Source organism: Podarcis melisellensis, assembly GCF_964234715.1.
Source record: "Podarcis melisellensis genome assembly, chromosome: 11".
Classification (NCBI taxonomy): Eukaryota; Metazoa; Chordata; class Lepidosauria; order Squamata; family Lacertidae; genus Podarcis; species Podarcis melisellensis.
Genome location: NC_138543.1, coordinates 25,990,944 through 26,012,874, shown reverse-complemented (window position 1 = coordinate 26,012,874; position 21,931 = coordinate 25,990,944). Strand labels below are relative to the sequence as shown.

The 21,931-nt window shown below is 43.1% G+C and overlaps 1 protein-coding gene and 1 long non-coding RNA gene across 3 annotated transcripts in view; one reads left to right on the top strand and one right to left on the bottom strand.

Moving 5' to 3' along the window:
- Positions 1-9,882, bottom strand: part of CHD1 (chromodomain helicase DNA binding protein 1) — a 47,033-nt gene extending 37,151 nt beyond the window's left edge. The window contains exons 1-2 of one of the 2 annotated variants that reach the window (XM_081930359.1): positions 9,374-9,882; positions 7,422-7,621 (exon numbers count right to left, since the gene is read on the bottom strand). In XM_081930359.1, coding sequence (XP_081786485.1) covers positions 7,422-7,474 — 53 coding nt within the window. In that variant the 5' untranslated portion in view covers positions 7,475-7,621; positions 9,374-9,882. The remainder of the gene's footprint in view (positions 1-7,421; positions 7,622-9,373) is intronic. The other variant, XM_081930358.1, reaches the window with a different exon arrangement.
- The window catches only part of LOC309380730, a 745,666-nt gene that overhangs the window by 325,373 nt on the left and 398,362 nt on the right, over positions 1-21,931 (top strand). The gene's annotated exons all lie outside the window — the stretch shown is intronic.

Below are 21,931 nucleotides of genomic sequence, written 5' to 3'. Positions count from 1 at the left end.
ATTTGAGTATAAGATTGCATTCAGATGATCACATCTTGGCCTAGTAACAAAAAAACACATAGACAATTTTTTCTTTCCTTCTCACAGGTTGGGAAATAAACCAGGAGTTCTCAGGATCAGTTTTACTACTGAACTGGAAAACTATGACTTCTAAAAAAGTCAAGATATAAAGTCACAGTTTAAAGTTAGTTTCATAACATGGCATATTTAGAAACCATTAACCTGTTGTGCCCAATTTGGATATAGTGAGAAACTATAGTTAACTGAAACTTCTTGGCTTTTCATTTGCTCATGCAACATGAAATAGCTGAATGGGGAGGAACAGGTCTCATTCATATATCCTTTGAGATATGATCATCCAAACAAGTATCTTGCTATATTTACTTCCTGCACTATTAGAAACAGTATTTTAACTTAGCAAAGAATGGACTTTGTTGGAGCAATCATAATATCCAATCCTTAACTTTAATATGAAAACTTACAAGCTCCTCAATTGTCTCTAAAGCATTATGTGCAATTTTGGTTCAAGTTTGTTCTGCTATTTTCAATAGGTGATATTCAGTCAGTGCTCCCAGAACTGGTGTGTCAGAAGGGGTTAGCCACCCACTGAAAAAGAGACAATGTGATTTTTTGCCAAGTCCACTCCCTAGGTCAGGGGTCTGCAACCTTTAAGACAAAAAGAGCCACTTGGACCTGTTTCCGAACAAAAAAAAAAATAACCTTTTTGTCACTTTTTAAATATTTCTTTGTTTGACCCCTCAGAATTACTCCTCCTCATAGAAATAAACGTAAAATTAACGAGTTACCTTTTTTTGTGTGTGTGTGTTCTTCACTCCCCTTCAAAACAGTGACCAGCGTACATGCACCTTACAATGTAGCAGGCGGGTGGGAAGGTGACGTCGGGACGGTGCGTGACTAACACACGCACCGCCCCCATGCGACATCACAGCCGGTACAGCGCCCGCCACAGTGGGGAGTGTTGGGGCGCACAATGCGCCTCCTCCCCTCGCTAGTGTCCGCCCCGGAGCCGCGGCAAAGGTGTCAAAGAGCCACATGCGGCTCCGGAGCCGCGGGTTGCAGACCCATGCCCTAGGTAGCTCCTAATACCACCCTCAACAACAACTCGAGATTCAGAACATTTTTGGGGGGTGCTGCTACTGCTAGGATGTTGGGAAGTGGAACAAAAATGGCCTCTCATCTTCCTTGAATGGACATATCCTATTGGATCAAAAGTCTTTGTACGTATACAACGGGAACAACTGGATATTACACAAAGCCCCAATACAAATATGGCAATTTATCAAAGTTCTGCATTACAAAAATGAGTTATGGTAAGACTTAGGTCTGTGTACTTCCTTTGTGAATGTGGGATATTAAAGCTTTCACTTTTATTTTTTAACACGGTGGTACCTCTGGTTAAGAACTTAATTCGTTCTGGGGGTCCGTTCTTAACATGAAACTGTTCTTAACAAACAAACAAACAAACAAACAATCTTTATTACGGTCCAGAGACCAACAACCTGAAGCACCACTTTAGCTAATGGGGCCTCCTGCTGCTGCCGCACCACCAGAGCACAATTTTTGTTCTCATCCTGAAGCAAAGTTCTTAACCTGAGGTACTATTCTGGGGTTAGCAGAGTCTGTAACCTGAAGTGTATGTAACCCGAGGTACCACTGTACATAAGTTTTCTGTGATATCCAAAATCAGGAAACTGGCTTCAAACAAGTTCAAACAAACTCGAGTCTGAACTCACAGAATCTGAACAAGTGTATTTTAACATGGAATCTTTCAATCTTCTCCCCTTGCAAATGGAAAAGGGAGGAATATGTGAGGCCAAGATTTGCTGCAAATTGTTATTATCAATTTTTAAAAACAAACAAACACACAGCTTGATCGGAAAACAGGCCTTTCAAAATAAAAACATTTTAAAATAATATTGTCTCAAATGAATATGAAGTACGTACAACTAATGATACCATTTCAGAAAATAGTAGGATCTACAATGTTACGATACATTTCAGTGTCGCACTGAAAGCAAAGAGCTAATGATTTTACATACTAACAGCTGCACCAACAAAATTAAGTCTCAAAAACCTCACGTTAAAAAACCTTTTGCTCCTAATTTGCACCTAATTATTATTAATAATTTTATTTCTATACCGCCCTATACCTGAAGGTCTCATGGCGGTTCACATAGAGGATCACATACATAAAATCAAAATACAAACAACCTGGAAAAACAATAACCCTAAAAAGAGCCAGCATTTTAAAAAGGGTATAAGATGTAGATCAGGTCAGGCAAAGGCCTGGTTAAAAAGGAACGTTTTTGCCTGCCGCCTAAAGGTGTATAGTGAAGGCGCCACGCGAACTTCCCTGGGGAGAGCATTCCACAGACGGGGAACCACTGCAGAAAAGGCCCATTCTCGTGTTGCCACCCTCCTGACCTCTCGAGGAGGCACACGAAGAAGGGCCTCAGAAGATGATCTCAGGGTCCAGGTAAGTTTGTATGGATAGAAGCGATCCTTGAGGTACTGTGGTCCTGAGCCATTTAAGGCTTTATAGGTCAAAACCAACACTTTGAATTGGGCCCGGAAACTAATTGGTACCAGTTGGACCAGGATCAAATGCACATTAAATAAGTAGACCAACAGAGTCTACTTATTATTTTCAGTCTAAAAATTATGCCATGTTAATCTTTTAAGTTCAGAAAAGAACTTTTAAGTTCAAAACTATTTTCTGTACATGTATTGGCACTTTTCAATAATCCTTAATACAGATTTTACATTTATCCAATATTCACAAGTTAAGAATTTTTAACTCCCACAATATGACCTCTGTGACCAGATTTGACTCCTAAAGACCTTAAACTGACCTTTGAAGCCTAGCTTTATTGTTCTGCCTTGCAAAGAATTGAAGTACTACCAAACTAATAAAGCCTGTCCAATGTATTAGTTGAAAAAAGTACCGTACTCAGTGCTTCCCAGGCTCCTCTGAAAATCAAATTGGCTGAATTCAAAGCAGTTTTGTAACTACAGATGTCACAGCTCATTTGGATCATAGCAGTGTTGAGGCAAAAGGACAGTGTACCAAGAGAAAAAACAACACCCTGAGTTATAATTTATAAATTAAGTTATAATTAAAACTGTCTCAGACAAAAGAACTAGAGACAGTAGGCTGCAATCTGTTGATTCCAGGGGAGACTGAGAATCTAGAATCAGTTTTGAGAATATGCGCCATGACACCTAAAACAGGCTCTACCCCAACAAACTATTTGTTGGATAGGACACATTTACTTATTACTAGGGCTGTCAACCAATCAATAAATTCTATTCTTTTGAATGTAGTTTTACAATATCCTACTTTGATTAATCAAATGATTAGATCATTTACTAAACAATAAATTGAGAAATCAAAATACTACACCCAGATTTCACAATTTTTCATTATTTTAATTAAGCATATTTCTAAGGATCAGCGTGGCAAACCCAGCAGGGAAAAGGTAGTATCATCATGCTAACTGCTAATAATAATCACATACGTTTATACCGTTCTTTAGTCTCTAGAGTGTTTCAAATACATACATACATATCAGACTATTCAAAAAGATGAGAAAACCCCATAAGGTAGGTTGTTGGTATTGCCCTGCTTTCACAAATGAGGATTAAGACAGAGGGACCATCTTATGAATTCATGACAGAAGAGACATTCAGATGGGAACATGTATTTTAATGCTGTAAGTAAGAGTCAGAACCAGCAGCGGAGCATGCTTTAATAGCGCCCGGGGCGCACATGCGCTGGGGGGACGGGTGTAGGAGACGGAAGGAGCTCACTGCGCACCAGACCAGCCCTTGCTGCCACTGGAGCAGCACCAGCCCTGAGCTGTTTTGTGAGGCTGGAATGATCCCAGCCTCACAAAGCAGCGCAGGGCTGGCTTGGGGAGGGCGGTGTGAGCAGCAGCACCCCTCCCCTGAAAAAATGCACCCAGCTCAATCACTCCAGCAGCCCTCCCGCAATCTATGGCCCTGGTCAGAACCCATTTCCCCTCCCTCATCCCTGAGTATATGCATCCTACATTCATTTTCTCATACAACCATATACCTCATGCTTTTCTAGTTTCCCCACCACTCCACAGACACTGTTCCAGCCTCCTCCTCATTCCCTCAGCCTCCTGGCCTCTGTCTGCTAACTAGCCCTTAGCCCACCTCTCTCCATGTCATCTTTCCTCCTGTCTTACACAGCTATAGTTAATCCTTGGGTATCTAATACACATTCTCAGTAGAATACAAATAGCTGAAAGAAACGGAAAGCATGGGGCTGAAGAGTTAGTGGCTGGCAATATCACAAAGCCTTCTCAGGCTGCCTTAAAGTGATTTTACTCGATGTAGTTCCCCGAGGGAAATAGACATTTTGGGAGGGTTTTGAAGGGGCACGTCCACAGCTGAGAAGTCAGATGCCACAAAGACATTCTATTGCATTCCACGACTTTCTGACCAAAACTTTCCCACGAATGCAACAAAGCTGTTAAGAACAGCAAGTAGACAGGCAGACTTGATTATTCAGACATATAGAGCATCTTTATAAAAGATAAGAATGGCTTGATTACAAATTTATCTTGTTTCCTATTAGCCTGCCAATGAGCATGACCTGGGAATCTCTTTTATATTCCACTAATATGGAAAATATATGAATTATTCCACCAAATACACTTATAGAAAAGCATACTCAAACTAGCAAAATTCTTAAAACAGAACATAATCTAGCAACTTCATCTGCATCCCAAGTTGTATCCATATAAGCACAATTATACTGCCTCTCATGCACTACTTCCAAGTCTCCAATATATTTCCAGATGTATTATGAGAAATGACAAACTACCAATCTGCAGTCTGCAGGAGATGAAGGCTGGGATGGAAAACGGGAGCAATTCTGGGTAGCGTCTGCTCCACATTCCACCAGGCTGCAGAAACAGGCAATGCCAAACCTCACTAGTAACTGCATGCTGCTTCCACAACTAGTACTGATGGGGATCACCTATCTACAAATCAAGCAACCATCTTTGTGACACAGCTGTCTGTGCCATAATAGCTAAGGCTCAAATGACAGCTGCCCTTGAGTTTCCATACTACAATATAAATGGAGGGTCGCATTATTTTTGTACCAAAACATTACCAAATACAGAATATTCATGGGAGTGTTAGGACAAAGGGAAACCTTGTAATTTTAATCTACAAGAACCATGAAAATAACTGAGCTGTTCCTCACATTTTAAGTTCAGAGCGGTAGTAGGTTCGAGAGAAAAAACAAACTACATCTTCCATACAACACAATTTATGGAATTCACTGCTGAAATTTGGTGTGGTGGCCACTACCTGAGATGGCTTTAAAAGAGGATTAGATAGTCATGAAGTACAGGAATAAGCAGCAGTTGGCATCATGTTCTCACATGCTTATGAGAAACCCACAAGCAAGATATGAGCGCAACAGCATTCTTCACTTGCGTTCCCCAACAACTGGTATTCAGAGGCATGCCATCAATATACGCTAAGCAGTGCATGCAGGTTCAGAGGCGCTATGCTACTGAATAGCAGTTACTGGGTTGTGGGGAGAGGACTATTCCTTTCATGTCCTACTGGTGGGTTTTCCAGAAGAATTCACTACATACAGTGGTACCTTGGGTTAAGAACTTAATTCATTCCGGGGGTCTGTTCTTAACCTGAAACTGTTCTTAACCTGAGGTACTACTTTAGCTAATGGGGCCTCCCGCTGCCACCGCACAATTTCTGTTCTCATCCTGAAGCAAAGTTCTTAACCCGAGGTACTATTTCTGGGTTAGTGGCGTCTGTAACCTGAAGCGTCTGTAACCCAAGGTACCACTGTATAGCCACACTGTGATCAGGATGCTAGATTAGAGCAGGGCTCCTCTTACATTCTCTAAAGCTTCCAATTTATAAACATGTGCTGTTTTCAACATACATGAACAAACAAACCTATCCATTTGTTTTTTGGAATCCCCTAAAGAACAAAAAGAGACACATTAAGTGGTCTTCTAAGACAGGCCTTCTTATCAGAGGCAAGTCCAATTTTACAGCTAGCTACTCAGCTAGGGAGTGTTCTGATATCTAGCTTGTGAGAACCACTGCTCAAGACACCCTACAGCACGTAAGATATGAACATACAAGGAAAATTACATGATACAGTGGTACCTCGCAAGACGCATGCCTCGTAAGATGAAAAACTCGCAAGACGAAAGAGTTTTTCGTTTTTTGAGTTGCTTCGCAAGACGAATTTCCCTATGGGCTTGCTTCGCAAGACGAAAACGTCTTGCAAGTTTGTTTCCTTTTTCTTAAAACCGTGAATACTATGGGAATCCGTGCTTCGCAAGACGAAAAAACTCGCAGAACGAATTTCGTCTTGCGAGGTACCACTATATATACAATTCAATTCACTATAGTACAATTCAGTACAATTCAATATATACATTCTTAAGTTCCATTCAACAGTGTTTACTTGCAAATAAGATGGCATAGGATTGGATCCTTTATTTGCAAGACTGGGTAACACACAAGTGTATGTAAGTGTATATAAGAACTCCGCTGGACTGGGCCAAAGGCCTGTCCTCAGTGGCCAACCAAATGCCTATGAGAAGCTCACAAGGAGAATTTGAATACAACAGCAGCCTCCCCACCTGTGATTTCCAGTATTCAAATGCATACTGCCTGCAACACTGGAGAATAAACATAACCCTCACTGGTACAAGTCCCAAGACACTATGTGCTACTTCACATGGGTTTACTCTGAAATAAGGTTCAAATCTTAAGATGGTATAGAATTGGATTCAAGTTTATTTAACTAGGTAAGTATGGAATACAGGAATTAGCTACTCCAGTTCCAGCACTCACTCTAGATGAAACCATTCATTGGTTCCATGCAAATATGGAGGTGGTACTCCCTCCTTTCACCCCTAAAAACACAACACGAGGGCATAAAATACCACTGAGACAGAAAGTGAGAAATGCAAGTGAGGAACATGATTCTGGAACAGGAATCTGTCTAAGATATGGTCACAAAATGTATCCTATGGAGATCACCTAGTCCTGTGTAATCAGATACGTATGACAGGCTGGGCTAAGCACTCTATCTAAACCATTACGCATACTGTTGTTGCAAAGACATGCATATTTGAGTGTTAGTTAACCATATTCCATTACTGCCTGAGGCACACCATTAATGGATTCACTAGAATTGGGTCCTGAGCCTTGTGCACACTCTTATTTCTAAGTAAATTCAATTAGTTTCTAGAGTCCTTATTTGAAATAAGAATGCTTGGTCCGATACTTCAAAATAAACAATTTAATTATGGTAAACACTTCACTTTCACAAAAATGTAAGATTTACCAGAGACAAATCTTTAAGTACATACCTTGATTCTCCACTACTGTTCCTTGCACTTTCTTCATCACTGTGCCCATTCATTGTAAATATTCACCAAAATAAAAATATAAATAAAGTTCTTCCAGTTTGGAAGCTGGATATGAAATGTCCACTTAAGAGAGTTGTCTTCCTCGCTCTTCAGATATTTCACATGTAACTTCAGCGGTTATTTGTTTTTCCCAAGTTACCCTAAAAAATGAATACACAAATAATAAAGATGTGAAATGTTTACAAATCTGTAATCTATTTGAGGATACTGCAGTAAACTAGCTGGATATGTGCAATTCATCAGATTCTTGAATTATTTGTTACATTTATAACCCTGCATTCCCATCCCCCATCCATTTTCGAATCACACCAAACCCATGAGATAGTGACTGGCACAATGTTGCTTTGTGGCTGAGTGGGGGATTTGAACCTGAGTCTCTCCAGTCCTAGTTTGACAGTGAACACTCATAATGGATTCTCTCAGTGATCTTTACCCTGTAAGTTCATACAGCGGGGTCAGTATTATTCTTCAGAGGCTAAATAACTTCATACACAGGAAAACCCAATTTGATCCTTTTTGAAGCATTCTGACATTGATCTAATTAGCAGTGCCATTAGTGGCAGTGCCAAGGGAAAGCAAGGGAGTAGTGCTGGTGCAGGCTGAAACTTTTTTCTTCTGAAAGTAAAGCTGCAATCCTAAACCAACTCACTAGAGCATGTTCTATTATAACAATTCATCTGACTTCTAAGTAAACATACATAGGACTGTGTTGTAAGCAACATGAATACATGAACCATTTTACAAATTTGCAGCACCAGTAAAATGCAGCTTGCTCACTCCCGTTAAGATTACAGTCTCCTGTCTGCTTACTTGAGAACTGAAACTGCAATTAAACATAGGTAAGACTGATTTATAACAAAACTCTTTTCCTGACCCACAGCAAATGTACAAATCACAGATCCCAACTATGATTTCTATGGCATTGCCCTTTCAAAATCCTATACTAAAGCCAGCTCCGTTAAGTAGCTGGAATTACTGGTGCTGCTCATTCTTACTGCCACCAGCACAAGAGCAATTTCTAGCTACTTAGAAAGTCAGCGTCCTTTGGGCACCATACAAGCTAACAGGGAATACCATAGCAGCAAAGATCATCCACTTGGTCTCAATCAACCCAGTTATATATATATATTTATTTAAGGGAACCCAAGCAAAAGGCGGGGCCACTGATCAGAGCAGCAGGAAGGCACCGCACCGAGTCCCTGATAGCCAGCCTGTCAGCCAATGAGCAGCGGGCCTCGTGGATTTAGTGGGTGCCAAAACAAATGGGCTTTCTACCCTCCCTCCGGTTCCCCCCTTATCGCGGCGGGTGTCTCCTGCTGCTCCTCGCGGGGCGCCTTTCCCACTATTACTGCCGCCGCTTCTTTTTTAGGCCGGCCGCGGTCCTCCCGCCTTTCCCCTCCTCGCCTCGCTTGCGAAAGCCTCGCTGCGTCCTGCATAACCGCTTCTCCTCGGCCGCCTGGTAAACAAAGGGAGATGGCGGGGGAAGCCGGAGGAGGGGGGAAAAGACAACCAGCAGCAGCACCGCGGCCGGCTCCTGCGAGCCTCTATATGGGGGTGGAGGGCGGGGGCTGGGAGCGAGAAAGCGAAGGCGGTCGGACAAACGGACCGGCCTGAGGCGCAGCGGCTGAACAAAAGCGGCGTTTCTCCCCCTCAGCTCGCCCGCTTTCCACACAGAACCGAGCAAAACCGCCTGGGCCGGGCCCTTTCCTTCCTTCCTCCGTCAAGCCGGAGCCTCGGCTCCCAACTCCCGTCTAGCTGGCTGGCTCCCTCCCTCTCCGCCCTTCCATTGCCCCACCGCGGCCTACACAAGGCGCCCAGGCCGGGTATGGCGTGCCTCTCTCCGATCCCCACAGCCTGCCCTCCTCCTTCGCTCTCCGTCGGGCCGCACTTACCGCCAGGCCTGCCTGGGCCTCTCCTGAGGAGCCAGCGAGGGGGAGAGCGCTGCAGCCGGGCCTCGAGGAAGGAAGGAAGGAAGGAGCGCTCCGGGGCCTGCCGGGATCTCTTCCCTCTCTCCTCTTCCCTCTGCCGCTTCTCTTGGCCCTCCCTCTTGGCCTACCCGAAAAAAAAGAGAGGAGGGCGGGAGGGAGGGAGAAGCAGCGCGAGCCCCCTCAGAAACAGAGAGAAGCGGTTTAATAGGGAAGAGCGCGGCGGGAGGGAAGAGAACGGGTTAAAAAAAACCACCCCGAGGTGAGCGGGCGCGCGACGCCGTTGCTTTAAGTCCTCCCGGCCGCCGCCGCCATCACGCTGCCGCAGCCGCTCCGTACAGCGTCCTCTTCCTCCTCCTCCTCTTTCCTTCACCCCCCTCCCCTCCCCTCGTCCGATGGAAACCCCGGGCGTGATGTCAGCCCTGGGACAGAGCGGGAAGGGGAGGGAGGAGTCACGGGCGAAGGGAAGCGGGCGGCGCGGCTCGCGCAGGACGACGGCGGCGACGTCGGCGGCCGCGAGGAGGCAGGAGGAGGGAGGGAGGAGGAGGAGAGGAGGGCCGCGCCAGGCCTGCCGGGAGGGAAGAGAGCGGGGAGCCTGTGGCGCGCGTGGAGTGGTCACGAGGGGTCTGTGGGAATTGCGGCTCGCGGGGTGAGGGAGGGCGCCGTCAGTGGCTCCGCTTTGTAAACCCACTTCGCTTGCGCTGCCCGCGTGTGTAAATACTCTTCTCCATAGGAGCCGACTCCTAGGGGCCGAGGGGGTCTTCACCCCACCAACCACATTTTTAAGGAGCTGAGCACCTCCATCCCCACTTCATGGGCATTGCCATTCGCATAGTGTGTGTGCAGCGCGTCATGTGATGGATTATGTGGGGCGGGGCTTACCTGGGAGCCCCCCCTCCCATTTTTTTATATTGAAGTTGCCACCGCTGCTTTTCGCTGCTCCCCAAAACTTACGATCTCTCAAATTCACTGTAGCTCGATGAGGGGTTATGCAAACCTTGTTACGATGTTGGAGGCAAAGCTCTGTGAGGAAGAGAAGCAGAACTTGTTGCTGTCTCTTCCCTTTCTCTTTTTTTAATTTTTGTTTGGGTTTCTACATTCATCCTTCCAGCAGGCAGAAATTCAGTAGGTGGGGAGGGTTTGTTGTTGGAATGTTTGCTGTTACAGTTTGAACTTGGCTTCCATTTGATCATTGTAATAGATTGCTTTGAAATCATTTTTGCACTTTTAAGTCCCCCAATCCCCCCCCCACAACCTGCCTTTTCTTTGCCTGACCTGCCCCATATTTTGCCCAACCAAAAGTGCCAACCCTACTTGCTGTATTTACCACCGACTTCTCAGCTGCTTGAGAACTCAGTAGTTGTTTCCTACTGCCTTGTAGTAGTTTCAGGCTGCAATTCTGAAGTCAGTGGCTGTTTTCTTCTGGAGTAAGCTTGCTTAGGGACAGACTTTCGCGCTTGGTTGGTGAAAGTCACTCCATTCATATGCCTTTAAAGTGTATGTGCTTTATAACTTCGAAAAAATGTAGTTGCTTGTGGAAAGCTATATTGCCCCCCTCTAGTTGGAAGGCTATGTGCACTGGTTTAAGGCGAGAAAACTGCTCAAGCTGTGTATTCCTCAAAGTAGCTGAGTAATAGGAGCATTATGTAAGACTGAACTGTGGATGACTTCACGGAAGCTGTGATTAATACTGGGACATAAGTGGGAAATCCAAAATTTGGTTGGGAATATAGCCTTCTAGTGCCAGGTTTGTAAAACAGCTCAGTTCACAGCCACACTTCACATCTGGCAAATGCTTGTGGTAGGAAAGGCTGATTTCAAGTGAGATTTCAGAATCAGAATTCAGACTTAATTTCCTGCTCTTAATTATCAACTTGTGTTCCCCCACCCCCTTCTGAGACAAATTTTCCGTAAAGCACATTAACAGTTTTTATCTCTCAGATCAAAACTGGGCTACGAAAGAGAACTCCACACCAGCAAAACATGTATTCTGTCCAGCTTCTTCCGTGTTTCTTCCTACCTTACGTTTTATGGCCATTGTCATCTCTAAAAGCACAGCTGTCATGAATATAGCTATGCTTCCAGCACATCTCCTGACATTTGAAAGATGAAGCAAATACATGGATCGCCCCTCATCCAGTAGAGATCAGTTGCTCTCTACAGCACATTCAGTCTTAAGGCACCTGTATGCTGCCAACTTTGTTTTAACTAAGATCAATTTGGTTTCTTGCAGTGAAATCTGAGAACTATAGGTTGTTGTTTTTAAAAGTTTTGGTTAGAATTCAGTTTTATAGATAGTAAAATTGTGTTCAAGGCTGCTAGATTCCTGCCTGCTTCCCACACTTCAAAGACTCTAACTCCAAAATTCATTGGAAAGAATCTGTGGCTGTTAAGTTTGTTTGTAGCATAGGTCTTAAGGCAGGAGTGGATAACCTATGGTCCTCCAAATGTTGTTTGACTCCCATCAGCCCCAGCTAACATGATCAATGGCCAGGGATGAAGGAAGTTGTAGTCCAGCAATAGATTGTCCATCCCGTCTTATCCCTGCAAATCACAGTAGATTTATAAGAGAATACAGGGTGTTTGTTGAAGGAAATAACCCAATTCTTCCAGGTACAAACTACAAAGTTTTCAGATATTCAGGAAGACGTTTCTCAAGAAGACATTCTTTCCTTGATTATACTTAGGTTATGCAATATATTTGCAGCCAACAGTATTTATATTATTCATGATGCCCCTTTAAATACTTAGGCATAATTCCAACGGAGACATGCTTAATCCCACTGATTTCAGCAGGCTTAACCATGCCTAACTCTGTTGGGTTTAGTCCTTTGCTCTTGAATTTAAAACATGTTTATACTCAGTTTAATCAATCAGTTATGGAGATAGAAAGCCAGCAGGAGTAAGTAACTTCCTGTGTAATGTACAGGGCATCACATGTATGATTAGCTGCTGGCAGGGAACAAATTGTTGGTGTGTCCCTAAGACAATGAGCTCCTGGCTCTTTGTTCCTTTGAGGCTAGGGTAGCTAACCTGGAGAAGCTAAGAGAGGTCTGTATATGAGATCTTCAAGGTTATGGCACAATATACAGTAATCTGTTGTGATGGAGAATGTTGCCTTGGGGATAGGAAGGCATCATACTGAGGAAGAGTTGCTTAAAAGGGGTTCATTTGATGATGAACAGCAATGAGGTGGAGCTGTAACAGGCATGCTTACTGCAAGGTGGCTTGCCTGCAAGGTGTGAAGGATATGGATATTGAATGCCATCTAGAAAATGCAGAAGAGAAATCCATGGCTTTGGTGCACGTTGATCCCAGTGCTCTTGAGAATAGTAGTGCTGCAGTCCTAGAAGAATAAGAAGAAAACTTAGGTAAGATTTTTAAATTCAGGATCTCCAAAGAAGCATTTCAGGGATAAAAATGTCCAAATCCAGGGCTACTTTCAGTGGATGTATAACAGGGTAGTGTTGTGGGGAAAGGATTTATATAGCATAGGTACTGGGGAAATTTTGGTTGAAGCAAAGCTGGTAAAATGATCTACAGTTAAACCACTGCGGAACTGGAAAACTGCCACTTGATATCAGAAAGCTTGCAAATCAGCTTTTAAATTCTTTTCTGTTTGAAAGCCATCAGGAGCTTAGACTCATCGGGTTCAGGATGATCCTTCCATAAAGAATAATGGTGTAAGTCTTCCAGGTCATATAATTAACAATAGGGCAGAATATGCAAGAAGTCATGACATGACATAGATGAAAAAGGGGAGGAATGCTGCCTATGGGAAGAACTGTAGCAGCAACATACCTGCCATGCTTTGCTTTGGTCTGAGGGAGGTGGATTTGGTATGAGGATTGTATTATCATGCCTTTGCCAAAGCTATGAGAATAATCTTGAAATGGTTCTTTATTTTCAGTTACTGGGAAAGTGCACATTGGAATTCTTAGAAAGACCCACATCCTTTTGATACAGTAAATGCTTTGGAACACTTAATCATAGGATTCATCCCAAGAGGTGCCCAAGATCTGATGTGAGATATATGTGCTGTCAGACTGATTGGAAACAGTAACCACTGTGGTAACAAATATGTAAGTGGAAGGCATAGCCACATTTATTTCCAAAGTAGGGGAAAAAAATAAACAATGAGTTAATTGGTTAAAAGAGGGTGTCAAGAGGGCCAATTCTCTTTAGGATGCGTGGAAGTTATTTAAAACCACAATAACAGAAGCTTGGCTAGCATGTATGCTACTGATTGAAAAGCTGCAAACAAACCCAAGAGCTTGTCAATGTCGTTTACAAGTAGAGTCAGGGAAGCTGTAATAGTTGAGAAGGCTTCCGTGGAGCCTGGAGGTCTTGTCCAAGCAAGGGGAATGAAAAGAAGCAGTAATACTGGGAAAAAGAATTGCAGGTAACAATAAGTGGAAGGGGAAAGAAAGTAAGAAATAAATGGCAAAAAAGATAAACAATAAACACTGCATTAAATATATCAGAAGCAGGAAACAGCTAGGTATTGGACTGTATGTGTCAACAGTTTGGAGACAACAGTTTTGCTTATGCCTAGCCATGTATCCTGGAACTCTGCTTACGATTGAACCTGTACTTGGAGTTGATGCTAAGATCGTGTGGTGATTTTATCAATAAAGCTTTCATGATTTCCTGACCTGAGAATTGTGAATCCTTCATCCATGGGTGAAAGCATTAAGGTACATATATTCCTAACAACAATAACAACACCTTGAAAGGGACATGAAGCAACTGAATGTTGACATGTATAAATGTTGCTGTTTTCATTGGCAAAAAGGCATATTATCATGGTATAAAGGTAAAGGGACCCCTGACCGTTAGGTCCAGTCGTGGCCGACTCTGGGGTTGCAGCGCTCATCTCGCTTTCCTGGCAGAGGGAGCCAGCATACAGCTTCCGGGTCATGTGGCCAGCATGACAAAGCCACTTCTGGCGAACCAAAGCAGTGCACGGAAACACTGTTTACCTTCCCGCCCGAGCGGTACCTATTTATCTACTTGCACTTTGATGTGCTTTCAAACTGCTAGGTTTGCAGGAGCTGGGACCGAGCAACGGGAGCTCACCCCGTCGCGGGGATTCGAACTGCCGACCTGAACAATGAGCCCTAGACCTGCGTGGTATAAACCACATGGTATATGTTGCACTAAATGCCAGAAAGCTAAGAAGACATGGCATATTGTGAGAGAGGCACATAAAAAGCATTTAAAGTCTCTGCTTTCGTTGAGCAGTCCATAATGAAGAATAAAGAAATTGTATATGGTGAACATACACAAAGTACATTGCTTTGTTTTCTGAAATCTACCAAGTTAATTTTGAAGACCCAGCAACTGTGCGGAAAGCAATCCATTAAAAGAGGTGCACATCAGAGTTGTCTGAAGGTGGAACAACTGGCAGTAAAAAAAATTACTTTGTGTTGTTAGGGCGGGGAGCAGAGCTGCTATTTAATCTGAATGCCTCTACTTATGCTCTACTGCATTCGTTAATAAGAGAAATATTACAAAGTTACTATAAGTTCCAGTGCTATCTCATCCAAATAAAATGACCCAATAGCTGCTGGCTGAGAGCAGCAGGGCTTAATCAAACGATGCAACTGGTGCTGGATCCACAGAAGTTTCGTGGGGTGTGGGGTATGTAGGAAAAATGCTTTTTTGCTGTGCCAGCTCCCGGACTACAGCAAGACCTGGATCAGGCCTGTTGTTGCCATGCGTCCCAGCGGGGTTAGCTCAGGATCTAGCAGGTTCTAAATGTTAAAAAAAATAACCCACAGGCATTCCTTTTGGGAATGGTACAGATGGAAGTACCCAGGTATCAGGAAAAAAATATTTATGTATGCCGCAACAGCAGCTCAGATCTTGTTAGCCCCAAAATGGTGGGTGAGTGAGGTCCCCAATAAGGAGGATTGGCAATCAAAAATGATAGAATATGTAGAGTTAGCAGGTCTAATAAATAAGAGAGTAAGAAGATCAAGTATATAAAGAGGAGCGGGAAATTTTTGGAGTATTTGGAAAACAACTAAAGTGATTAAGGTAAATTCAACAGTATAATATATAATGAATAATAAAGAGAGAAAGTAAACTAAATGGAAGGGGAAGAAGGGAAGTCATTACAGTGGTACCTCAGATTACAGACGCTTCAGGTTACAGACTCCGCTAACCCAGAAATAGTACCTCGAGTTAAGATCTTTGCTTCAGGATGAGAACAGAAATCGTGTGGTGGCAGCAGCGGGAGGCCCCATTAGCTAAAGTGGTACCTCAGGTTAAGAACAGTTTCAGGTTAAGAACGGACCTCCAGAACGAATTAAGTTCTTAACCTGAGGTACCACTGTATAAAGAAATATATTAACAGTGGAGATGTATATTTGAATGTCAATGTGATTTTTGGAAATTGTAATAATGAAAATTATATTTTAAAAAAAGAAAGAAATGAAAGAGGATCTAGCAGATTCTGGGACAATCCAGCGCTGAAACAATGTTCTTTGTGGTGTAATTTGAAAGACCCTTTCTAAATGATAAAGAAGCAGCTTTGAATCTTAAGAAAAACCGCTTGTGGACATCTGAATTCACTTCTAAGTGTTCAGTTTTTTAGATTTGAGCTACTCATCCAGTTTGCAATATCAGAAAAAGCTGCGACACATGCTTTTCTGCACAGAGTCAGTGCAAAACTGGGCAATGGCATATCAGTCAACGGCATTAAGAGAAAAGCATGAAGATCAGTCATCTGCTGAAGTGAGAGCATACTGAAAGGCTTTTAATTACTGATCTTACAGCTGAAGAAAGGAATAAAAATAATACCAAATAAGTAAACGTGCAGATGAGGTGGAGGGAACATTGACTCAGTCATCCAAACCATGTTGTTATCTGAAATCATTATGACAATTTATGATATAAACATCAGTTTGTTCTGATTAACTTGATCAATGCTGTTAAAACATATGTCAAACCTGCCAAAAGTTACTGTTTTATGGTTGTTGGGGCTGTTGGTTTTTTTGCTCAAGTATGTATTTCTTTGTTTTGTAACAAAAACTGTAACAGCAAAGAAAACACAACATTTAAGTGGATTTTCTTGGAATAAGTGGTTCCAAAATGTTGCAAATAATAGCCCATTTTCCAACAAATTTGTTTGTTGCAAAGAATATAGTATTTTTGTTGGTAATAGAACTTTTCTGTGTTTTTTCTACAGCAGCCTTTCTTGATTATTATTTCAAACGGTATCAATGAAGTGACTGCAAAATCCTTAAATTGTGCAATAATACCTCTAGGACTTGCCAGTGTTATTAATGTGGATTTAAATCTGCCAAGATGTGAATCAAAGCTAACTGGAGAAAGTCTGCTGCTGCCTCAGTCTCAGAATGGGATAGCAATACCAAGCAGAATGCATTTTTAATTGAAAAAAGGAGATCCACATTCATACTAATAATCATTTTGATTCTCAGTGTTGTTCTTTACGATGCCAGAATAGTGCCATCAAAGCACAAGAGGGCTTGAGAGGACACCAAAGTTTGCATTGTATAAAACACTTGTAGAAAAAAACCGCTTAAGGGGAGGGACCCCAAACGTAGCTCAGTGAGGACTGAGCATGCTCAGTGAGCTCAGAATTCTCACTTAGAATCATAGAGTTGGAAGGGAACACAAGGGTCATCTAGTCCAACCTCCTGCAATTGTGAGAGAAGCTGGAATGGAGTGGAGCATCTAGAATCCTGCAACCTTAGAACTCCAACAGCAGTATTTGTCCCCCTTGTACTTGATCATAAATCTTGTACAAGTTCATTACATTTGTAAATGGGTCCTGAGAAAGTGTAGATTTGCCTCATCCCACGCAACACCTTCAAGCTCTTCTAACCTTTTAATTGCATGTTCAGGTTACAATTCTGAAATTAAACCTGAGCTCATAAATCGTAACAGTTTGCTTCTAATTTTATAGGCTCCTAAGTAGTTTCATAATATTGGGGCTTGCGAGCTGTAAAAAACAAATGAGAGGAACATAATTCTGTTTGTGGCTCACTAGTTCTGAGTCATTACAGATCCTGACTCCCTCTAATGGAGAAATATGTGTAAGGATAGCTGGAGATAGGAAAGAAGGAAATTGTCCCAAGTTAGTTGAAATATACCAAATATTGATGTATAAAATGCTTTTATGTGAGAGGACACATGTAGAATTTCATAGCTATATGTGAAAGCAACACATTCCTACATAGAATAAGGAAACTGCTCATAAGACTCCACTGCTAGAAACTTTAATTTTTATCTTTTTTTGAGTGCCACATGGCTTGCAGGGATCAGGTGTAGTGAATAGAGGTCAGAACCCCTCTCCCAGAAAGCCTTGTGTAGAAAACCATTGAGAATGTTAAGCCCCATTTGTCACCTTCTCCGGTTTACGTAAGTTGGTTTCCTTTTCTTACGATAAATATATGTGAACACAATATAGACAAAGCTGGGGTGGGTGGGTGGGTGGAACTGAGTCTGAGTACAGAGGAATGATAAACAAGCTTAGGACAAGGTGGTTAGAATAGGTGCTCCCTGGTAATTATCCTACAAAAAGCCTAAATCCATGTGTCTGGAGTTCAATAGTATCCGAGGCACTGCTCCAACAAAGGCCTTGGCTTAACAGAACAAGGGAGAAAGGCTTCTCTAGGCATTATCCCCAGCTCCTTTCTTGTAAGATTTAAAAGCAAAGGTGGGCTTCTTGTAGTTTTACCTGTGCTGAATTCGTTCGGTCAGGTCCTGTGACGTTGCCAGCTCAACATCCGGGGAAGAGAGTTGTTATGAAATTGGTTCTACTTCCTCATGTGAATTGCATAACCATAGTTGCAAACTGAGTTTATAGCTGAGGTGATTTTGGGAGATCAGCCGGTTTCAAGACTCCCTTCTTCATTCCATCGTCTGTTGAGAAGCCTTATGTTCCTAAGACCATCCATTTGGTGAAGAGAAGCTTTCATCTGCTTGGCTGTACAGTGGTACCTCTGGTTAAGTACTTAATTCATTCTGGAGGTCTGTTCTTAACCTGAAACGGTTCTTAACCTGAAGCACCCCTTTAGCTAATGGGACCGCCTGCTGCCGCCGTGCCGCCGGAGTACGATTTCTGTTCTCATCCTGAAGCAAAGTTCTTAACCTGAGGTGATATTTCTGGATTAGTGGAGCGTATGTAACCCAAGGTACCACTGTAACTTGTCTTTCAACTCAAAGTCAGAAAGCACAGCGGTACGCATTTGCTGTTCCTACTTCTCAGCCCCCAACACTTATCAGTCTTGATATGCTCTTTATGGAGCAAATAAAATTCTGACTCTGGTTGCTAGATCTCAGTCAGGGAAGTACCTGTGAAGAAGGAGACTGGGGCAGTAGAACAGCTGTCCTTTTCATCCCCTAGGCCTGGACCTTTGTCCGCACTTAATGTTGTGAGCAGGGCTCTAATTTTGCCTTACAGCAAAAATAAATGTATGAGGAGAGCGGGAGGCAATTTTGGTGGACAGAAGAGGCTGTACCTGCATCCTTTCTCCCCTTGGCCCTTTTACAAAATATGTATCTCCGTTAGTGGATTGGGTATTTTGTAATTTCAACCATAAATTAATCAGTTGTGTGTTTCTCCTCACCTGCCTCGTGGAATCCACATCTTGAATGAGAAGAAAAGGCCAAGCATCTATCTTCTTAGGAGGCTAACAACAATAACTGGTTGCAATGACTTCTTCAAAGGCTAGTCCATTCTGAAGAGAATTGCTGACCTGAGGTGAATTCTACTCATTAATCCCCAGGAAGTTCCCCGTGTCTTGGTCATTAAGGTCTAATTGCTAGGTTAAGCTTAACTATATCAATATAATTGTGTGTCACTTGTGCTTTTTAAGTGAGAGGTTAATGGTCGTGCTCCACTAATTTAAGGCACATGGGATCTTGTTTTGCTCATAAGATGCAGATTAGCTGGCTAGAGCTCCACCAGAGGAACAATATTATCGTAATGAGTCTGCACGTGGCCCCATGCTGACATTACAAGTCTCTTTGGGATGGCCTTGGGCAAAATACACACACTAGGAGTCATTTCAGAATATGAGCAGGTGGAATAGATTGAGCAATTTGCTCTTACTGGTAATGGTCGTTTGGGGAAACGTGATTTTATTTTTGGTTCCCTTTTCCTTCCCTAGAGTTTTCTACGGCACTTTTTTTTTTAAAAAAAGTAACGGTAACAAATGATAAGTTAGTTGCAGACATGTTATCCAGCAGCTGCCAATAGCCATCTCATTCAACTCCAGCTTTGCAAGCAACTGCAACAAAGAACCTGATGTCAAGCATTGTTGGGTTTGGGCAGCTAAGTTTTCAGTTCATTGTGATAATGGCCAAAATTGAGGAGCATTCGGTAAATCATCTTTCTCAAGGCGTATACTAATATGTGAATGGATGATTCAAGGGACAGTGAAAGGTTGCCAGGATAGCCCAGTTGGTTAGAGTGTGGTGCTGATAACACTAAGGTTGCATGCTCAATCCCTGTATGGGACAGCTTTATATTCCTGCATTACAGTGGGTTGGACTAAATGATTTTTCAGGTCCCTTCCAATGCTACAATTCTACGATTCTATAGGTAAAGGTAAAGGGACCCCTGACCATTAGGTCCAGTCGTGGCCGACTGGGGTTGCGGTGCTCATTTCCCTTTATTGGCCGAAGGAGCCGGCGTACAGCTTCCAGGACATGTGGCCAGCATGACTAAGCCACTTCTGGCGAACCAGAGCAGTGCACGGAAACGCCGTTCACCTTCCCGCTGGAGCGGTACCTATTTATCTACTTGCACTTTGACGTGCTTTCGAACTGCTAGGTTGGTAGGAACAACGGGAGCTCACCCCGTTGTGGGGATTCGAACCACCAACCTTCGGATCGGCAAGTCCTAGGCTCTGTGGTTTAACCCACAGCGCCACCTGAGTCCCTTTCTACGATTCTATAAGTGCTGGTAAATTCTTTTGCCGCACCCCTATTTGCTCCACCATCCTTCAGCCCAAGTATATGAAGGTTCTATGCCACATGGATTAAACACTTGCTCCCTTCACTGTTTCCTTTGCCACTGTTTTGTCCCCCAAGCTAGTTTCCCCCCAGAGTTGACTGGATTATTTAAAAAAGAATGGTAATTGCACATTGATGATGATACTGTTAATGATAATAATAATAATAATAATAATAATAATAATAATAATAATAATAATAATAATATGCACCAAGTACATGGGTGAAAACTACTGATGGTGACAAATTTCAATATTTCAGAACTACCCTCGTTGGAGTCCAAAATACTCAATCCAGAATGCCCCAATTTATTTCAACATGTATACACTTTTTTTAAATAACAGTTTTAAAGGCTTTGTAGGCCTGTAAACCCAGGAGTATCCACTGCCACAAGCATGGGAACTGTGGTTTCCAGTTCCACTCAGTTTCATAAATTGTGCTGGTAGGCACTGGAACTTACAATTCCCATGCACCTCCTTGACAAAGCCCTTGAGAATGAGCCATATGCAGCTTCTGCTTTCTCCACCCAGCAAGATTGCCAACACATCCTCTTTTGCAAGAGCAAGTTTGCTTGGGGAAATGACAGGTTGGCAGAGAAGTCTGGAGACCAGCTCCTCTGGGCTTGTGTACCACCCCACCCCACCCACCCGCAACATTTCTTAGTGACTTTTTATGAAAGTCTAAGTTTTCTCTGATAGCTCGTTTTTACTAAGTCTTTCCAGAAGTCTAAGTACAACGCAGCTTGCAAGAGAGGCATCTCATCCACAGTACCACTATAGGTGGCAGAACTTTTAGCCTCAATTGACTTGAGTCAGGTTAACATGGCATAGCTATCAATTTACAGATTTGAAAATAAGGGACCAGCAGCCTTGAAAATAAGGGATCAGCAGCCAAAATAAGGGATTTTTCGAACGCAGGTATGTTCGAATACTGAGCCCCTCTGAGCCAAAGGCAGAAAGCCCAGCCAGCAACCAAACGAAGCCTCAAGCGGTGCTTCCCACAGCGCAGCAACCCGGCAAAGGGGATGCAGCAAGGAAAACCACCGTCACCTCTCCGCTGGGAAGCGCTGAGCAAAGGCGAGTCCCCAGGCAACACGGCCAATTTGATCGGCACAAGGCATGCAAGCTCCACGCCCAGTCCTTCTTAGACTCCTTATTGGGTGAGCAATGCAGCCAAGCAACACAGTTGGAGCCTCTCTCCCCCCTGGCCGGCAGGGAGGGAGGGAGAGAAGCTGCTTCCTTTGAAACCCAGAAAATTTAAGGGACATCATCAATAAGGGACAACAGCGGGACACGGCGCTGGGATAAGGGACTTTCCCGCCAAATAAGGGACGGTTGACAGCTATGTAACATGGTAGAGGGATTCAGCAGGCAGGAGTGTACTTGGCTGCCAAAGGCTTGGTATGGAGAAGGAATGGGGAATGTAATTCCTTCCAGATGTTGAACTCCTAACAATGGCCAGGGAGTTGTAGTCCAATAACATTCGGAAGATTGCATGCTAGCCACCCCCTGGTAAAGAGAATTATGCAGATGG